General features: G+C 31.0%; 1 protein-coding gene across 5 annotated transcripts in view; it reads right to left on the reverse strand.

Annotated features, from left to right (window-relative positions):
* The window catches only part of LOC142331096 (kelch domain-containing protein 1-like), a 65,184-nt gene extending 57,738 nt beyond the window's left edge, over positions 1–7,446 (reverse strand). For all 5 annotated transcript variants that reach the window (XR_012757885.1, XR_012757886.1, XM_075376767.1 and 2 more), the window contains exon 1: positions 7,082–7,446. Coding sequence is in view for 3 of the 5 variants with exons in the window: in XM_075376767.1 (XP_075232882.1) it covers positions 7,082–7,168 (87 nt within the window). In the remaining 2 variants the exon portion in view is untranslated. The remainder of the gene's footprint in view (positions 1–7,081) is intronic.
* Positions 7,447–7,721: the final 275 nt, after the last annotated feature.

Consider the following 7,721-nt stretch of genomic DNA (forward strand, 5'->3'; position numbering starts at 1 on the left):
GCGCTGGGATCGAGATATTTGGAAAAATTGCATTTATGGTTCGATTTGGCTCATATTCAGAATATACATTAGTTACGTGAAAAGAACATTTTTTGCAAAAACTATACCCATTAGGTGGCGGCGATGGCGAGATATTTACGAAACAAAAACAATCAGACTTTATTCTTCTATATATATAAAGCAATGATCGTATGTGTGTCCGATATGGTCTAAAAAACTACTAGACCGATTTACGGGCGGGAAACAAGGAAAAAGAGAAATGAAAATAGAGATAAATTGTAAGTTAAATTTTATGAAGTTCCGTAATGTTGATTTTTTTAATGTTTTATCAAACTTTCAACTGTTTACATTTAATCTATATGTATACCCAAATCTAGTAATAGCGAAGCATTGCCGGGTCTACTAGTAATTAATAAATCAATATTAAATTTAAAAAGTTTTTTTAAAAATATATCTACATGAAGTTGGATTTGAACTGATGTGTGCATTTTTACAGATCCGATACATTCTCATTTACATCACATAATTACTTTAGCGACGTGAAAAAAAAGTAATATATACTAATATAAAATACTGATACGGACACCACAAAAAATGTGATGCAAGTGGTGTCCATCGCAGTGCAATTTTATAACTCCTCACTTTATTAAAGAATTGGAGGATTGTATCTCACTTTCAAGTGAAATACGTTTAAATGAAGTCCAATAATATGTGTATAAGTAATTTAATAGGCATACAAGGAAGTCATGTGGTGTCCACATCAGAAAAATTGGAAAGTACCCTTTCGGTTAAGCCGTTCAAAATCGTGTTAAAAATGGGCTAGGACACACCGTTTTCGAGTTACGCTCTTTTTTTAAATTTTTTGATTTAAAATTGGCGGGCGACTGGAAAGTGGCGCTCGATCTGGTGAAAAAATAAACTGAGGTTCTCGACCAATCAGCGCGCGTGAAATAAAACCTCAGGTTCTGCGTCAATTTATTGAAGAAAACTTCCCGCTTCGCTGAAAGTAATGATGCTCGATTTTTAAATCAATTTAAAAGTGATTAAAACTGTTAACCGAGTGGTAAAAACACATTTTCATTTTATTTCGGCATCGATTTCAAAAAAAAATGTTGTGAAAAGGGCGTAACTCGAGAACGGGAGAACTTCGGGCTATGAAACTAGTCTCAGATAACGGAAAATAACCGTCGGGCTAAGCCTTTCAAAATCGCGTTAGAATTGGGCTAGGATGCACCGTTTTCGAGATACGCCCATTTTAAAATTTGACAGAATCTTTTTTAATGTAATGAATAATTTACTCGTATACTGGATCAATCTTTTTTAATGTATTTGAATAAGTTACTCGGGTTCTGAATCAATCTTTTATGCCTTGATCCCGCTTTCGCTGAAAGTAATGATGTCCGTTTTTTTTTTTTTATTAATTCAAAAGTGATTAAAACTGTTAACCGTGTGGTAAAAAACACCTTTTCTTCTTATTTAAGCAACAATTTCAAAAAAATGTTGTGAAAAGGGCCCAAGTCCAACAAGTCCACCCAAGTGGACCTATCTCGAGATCGGGTGTACTTGGGCGGATGAAACTACCACCAATCGCTTCGAAATATTGGAAAGTACCCTTTCAATTACCCCGTTCAAAATCGCGTTAGAATTGGGCTAGGACGCACCGTTTTCGAGTTACGCCCTTTTTTTTAATTTTAAAATATTTGAATTTTTGTAGTAAATAGTCGCTTTGGTGGTGAGAATTTAACTGGAAAGTGGCATTCGATCTCATGAAAAGAGGGCTGAGGTTCTCGACCAATCAGCGCGCGTGAAAGCACCCGAACCTGAGGTTTCCATACTACTTTCTGGAACCAACGAAAATAAGCACCACTTGTGGTATATCGTTGAAAAGTTCTTAATGAGGGCTTATTACTGCAGTTAAAAAAAAGTTCAAAATCTAAATCTTTTGGATTTTTTTGGACACTTTTGGTCCAGTCGATTGCAATCAAAAGGGGAACTGCGCGACTAGATCTTACAACAGTCCTAAATCCAAAATTTCAACATTCTACGGCTAATCGTTTTTGAGTTATGCGAGATACATACGTATGTACGTACGTAAATATAGGCGTCACGCCAAAACTAGTCAAAACGGATTTAGGGATGGTCAAAATCAATATTTCCGTTGAAATCTTAAAACCAAAATATTACAATACTTCCTTTATTTCTTAAAAGGAAATCACAAAAAAATATGCTAACATTATTCTTTTTTACTTTCTTGTACGAAGTAAAGGAATTATTGTGATTGTGAAAAATTTCGGTTTTCGGGTTTCAACGGAAATATCCATTTTGACCATCCATGAATCTATTTTGACTAGTTTCGGCGTGACGTCTGCACTTACGTATTTATCTCGCACAAAAAAACCACTAGCTGTAGGATGTTGAAATTTTGTTTTTACGACTGTTGTAACATCTGGTTGTGCACCTCTGTTTTTGATTGCCATCGACTGAACCAAAAGTATCCATACGAGCCCTAAATCCAAAAAAATTGGATTTTGAACTTTTTCTTAACAGTAGTAATAAGACTACATTGAGAGCTTTTAAACGATATATCAGTTGAAATAAATAAATGGTACTTATTTTCATTGGTTCCAGAATTATAGCCAAATGAAATTTTAATTAATGAAATATTTGGATCTTATAAGGGGAAGGTTCAGTTTGCATCAGACTTCATCTTTTTTTTTTAATTTAAATATATTGATTTATTAATAATTATTAACCTCTGACTGTAAAAAAAATTGTACAATAAAAAAAAAATGTCTGTATATAATTTAATAGGCGTGCAAAGAAGTCATGTGGTGCCCACATCAGATTTTTTTTAAATTTTAAACATTCTACTGCTCTCTTCTTACTCCTACTCATTGTAAAAATTATATTTCCCACTTTTGTTTTGCGAGAATGTTGTTTGCAATTAACAGGATTACAAGTAAAAAAAATTTCTACACATATTTTGCAAAATAATTCATTCAATTTTCAATAATTTGAATAGTAGTCAGAAATTATATACCTAATCAATTTTCCAACATGTCCATAAACTCATAAAAATTAAAGAAACATCAGTTAAAAATTAACTACGACTGGTATTTCTATTTGATTAATTAAATACAGTTTATTTTACACTCTGTTAAATAATAGCTTTATTATTATTGTTCTTCTTTTATAGATTACAAAGTGGTCAAAAACTTGAAGCAGTCTACACATATATCTTAATTTCAAAACACTGCTACTAAATAACAAATGTACATACATAAGATAGTTTAAAAAAACCTCTCACAACTGACATCTTGTTTGACAAAGAAGTTACTGCGTTATAAGTTAACAGCACCCATAACAATACAACATTGACATAACTGCCTTCTTATTTACTCAATAACAACAGCAATGGCAGTATGTACAGCGTTCAAGCAACATATTTCCAGATCAAAATGTATGTCATTGAACAGCATACTCAACGAAAATCTTGCTTAAAATATTGCTATCTCAGACATTATACTGTTTTAAAAAGCAGATGATGAAATGAATATGAAGTCAAATAAGTTGTAGGAAAAGAATCCATATAATACTTTAAGAAATAAAAAATTCATTTGATAGGAGCAAAAGAAAAGATATGTTGAAATTTTTTTATTTGTATGATATTCCCTGATATGAATTCATCCCAAATGGTGAAAAAGTTAGAAAGGACAACCTAAGTCAATATACTTTATTATCACACCAGAATGTAATGAAAAAGAAATACCCTGGAAATCGGTAAATAAAAAATCACAATCTTTTGTACAGCACTGCACCAACACATTAATCCTTACTAATCAATTGCATGAACAAGACATAATGAAAATCAGTAAGAATATAACTGACTGGGTGAGTTTGGGCTGAGTTGTTAAGCAAAGTTTTACATTGAAGATTTGAAAATGAATATACTATTACTAAGAGGTTGGCCAAATAATATGTATGGAGTGTTGCCTTGTCATATGAGAGTGAAGTATGGACAACGAGAAAGAGGGATAGATACTAGATTGAAGCTTTTGAGATATTGATATGAAGAAGAATAGAGAAAGTAAGATGGACAGACAACGTGAGGAATAAGAAAGTAATGAACAGAATTAAAGAAGAAAGAGCACTTAGACAAGAAGTACATAAAAGAAAAAGTAACTGATTAGAACAAGTGGTTAGAGAAAGTGGAATCTTGACAACTTCATTGGCAGGGTCAGAAGAAAGCTGAAATTAACAGATGAGATGAAAACCAAAAACTACAAGGGAATAAAGGAAAAATTTGGGAGTTGAGTCAAGGATGGAGGCAGCAGTGGCATAAGTGGCCAGGCAGAACACCAAATAATGATGACCATGGTTGATATTTTCGTAGCGATACTTATGACACAAATTAAAAAAGCTGAGAATGAATGAAATGATTAAGGAAATATGTTCTGAATGTAACAACAGAAATCAGAAAATCAATGCAAATTTGCCACAGTGTTTTCCAAAACAATCTGAAGTGCATAGTATTTATCAACACACTGTTTGCAAATTTTTTTCCACAAATCAGAGAAAAACAGTAATATAAATAACAAAGGTAGGAGGCCAATAACTATTACTGATCAAGATAAAAAAATTGTGATTATGGCTGATCAAGATAAAAAAAATTTTGTGTAATAATACTGAATAATTACTTGATCAACTTAAATTATTTTTCAGACCAACAAAAGATTATTAAAGAACAGACAATGGGAAGAACAACATAAATTAATTGTCAGAAATGCAAAATAAACCATAAACTAACCTTAATAGTCATCACAGTCAGCCACTGAAAATGACTAACAGCACTCTTCATAAAGTGATTCTCCGTTGCACATATGACTAATTGCATGGAACATGTGGTGTAACTTCTCTCTATGTAATGACTATATTTGCATATAAATATAAATTCAGAATGTTCTACAAGATGGTGCTTAGTATTTCCCATACCTTGGTATTTACCCCTAACCTCTCTCCACAACTTCTTGATATGGTGGATATGAACTCTGGGAGCTTACATCCATATAGTAATAACTGTGGTTAACTGTAAGGTGATAACCTTGAAACTGTAGTCAATTGTATGTCTTCCAGTAGTCATTGATTACAGAAATGCCAGGTGAGATGTACTTTTTTTATAATGGGCAACAAAGTTTCACGTCCTATGTTGGTATAGAAACTAAAGACTAGTTTTTAATCTTGGATTCAAAACCACCGAACAAGCCCAATCCCTTCAATAATATATTGTTATATTTACATTTACCTATTTTGACTTCATCAATATCGACTGTTTTGCAAAATCCTCCAATAGTTTATGATTGTTCACAAATAATGACTGAAAAAATTTTTCTGTGGTTGCTTCTCCATTCAATAACAGCATTTTGTGATAAGTCTAATTCATTAACCAAAAGTGGTTTAATTAATGACTAATAAGGAATAAAAAAGTAAACTGTTTGTAGAGACAAATGATGGTTTTCAAACAAAGTGAACTTCAACTGAAATACATATTTTTTGTACTGAACTAAACTTTTCTTTTTATTTTTATCCACTTTGATTACTCGACTGAAACATTGGAAAACAAGCTAATCTTCACTTAATCTCATATGATGACTACAACTCATATATTAATGAGTAACAAAACACTGATTATGAAGAAATTTTGCAACTTTTCACTATCGTCATAAAGCACTAGTTAAATTATGTTCACAATTGTACAAGACCGGATTAGCATATGATTAAAACTGACAAAACTTATTGCTAGTTGACTACAGTACTGATAACAGGACATGGCCTTTCCCCATGTATGGGTCATGCACTGTCCAAACCTGCTTTGCATAAGTAGATGTTGTTATTTCAACATATGTACTATGATATATTAAAGTACGAAAAAATTGAAGTTGATGAAGTAATCCCTCAAAATTACCTTCTAAGGAATAAATTGAAGGATGTGTGATATTTTAAGTATAACCTGCAGACAAAACTTAGACATTGTAAAAGAAATTGAATCATCTCTTCAGGTACAGGAATTTTGTACAAACAAGAGCAAAGAAAAAGTATACTGAAATCTTTTTATTCATAGGGTTTTATAAACCATTAATTCATTCTGAAAGGTGAAAAAAGCAATAAAAAGTGCACATTTCTATTCTTCTATATCTACGGGGGAAAAAATTTTCTTTTACATTACATAATAATAATTTATACAAAGTACTATTGTACATGATAAATTAAAAGAAGGAGAAAAAACAATTCATGCACCAAAATTTAGCATAAGAATTTTTCCTGTTGAGCTACATGGTTCTATGTCAGGCTATTTTTTTTTTCCATAGAATAGTAATGTCTGTAACTACCCAGACATAAAAATATATTAAATAAATGTATAACAAAATTAAAAACACAACTAAGAATAGAAAAACATAACATTGAAACATATCAACTAACATTCACAGAAAATGATCAGTACTTACAGAAACAATAATTTTTCCTAAACTAAAGCATTGTCTTATTCAAGAAAATGGTTACACTAACAAACTAAACACTGTAACAAACAGTAAACCAGAAATAAAATAACTACAACTCTACTTAACATAACACTTAGCAGACAGGATGAATATTCAATCATCCCCTAAATTAACTACAAAAACATCTTTTGGAAACATAATTCAACAAATTTGAAAAGAAAGTATTTTTACTTCTTTTTTGAGCACAGTTCTTCAAGAAAAATAATTTCTGAACTTGGGATTGAAAAAATTATAACATTCAACCAAACACACAAATTTCAATGTCAACAGTAATTAATAAGTATCCTCTGAATAAGATAAAAAAAAAGTTACATTCCTGTTTATAAATGAATTAAATGATACCAACAAAACAGATCACAGACAAAATATTAATCACTACATAAATAAAGTAGAAACTGGTTTCATGGCACAAACATACTTACAAATCTATGTAATAAATTATTTTTTAAGCATAAAGAAAATGTCTTTCATAATTTTTCCACAAGTAGGTTAGGTTGCAAAAATATTAAGGTTCTATCACTTACCATATAACCTCCCCATACTATCATATTGTTTCCGTACGCAACAGCAATATGACCACATCTTCTATAAATTCTAGCATATTCTTCCATTGATATTTCACAATATTCTAATGACCGAATCCGTTTTTTTTTTAATATAAACTTAAGAATACGTTATTTTTATCACAATATAAAGTAACATTAGTTGACTGATTTCTGTAAAAATCAAATGTAGTTATCATATAATTCAAATTCACATTCATATATCACTATACTTGCACCATTCAACAATAAAAACACTATTGCACGCAAATGTACAAATCACATGTGGACTGAACCAACTCTATCGTACATGAACACACAGCTGATTTTCAAAAACAACTTCTCCACACAAGGTTCTGAGAAGCAGTGACGTTTTATTACGTCATCAAACTTGCCGTACAAAATTACGCGTAAAAAATATTCTTCTTTATTAGCAATGCAGCCGAATAATTTTAAAAATAGATATAAATTTAACTTATTTTTTTTATTTATATCCTTTCTCAAAATTAGGTATATCTCAAAAAGTAGTTTGTAAAGAACCAGCATAATTTCACTCACCGATCACTAAATTGGCCATGTTAAAACTGTGATTATATTCTTGTTCTTACAATTACTGTTGTAC

Source organism: Lycorma delicatula, chromosome 10 (assembly GCF_047948215.1).
Source record: "Lycorma delicatula isolate Av1 chromosome 10, ASM4794821v1, whole genome shotgun sequence".
Taxonomy (NCBI): domain Eukaryota; kingdom Metazoa; phylum Arthropoda; class Insecta; order Hemiptera; family Fulgoridae; genus Lycorma; species Lycorma delicatula.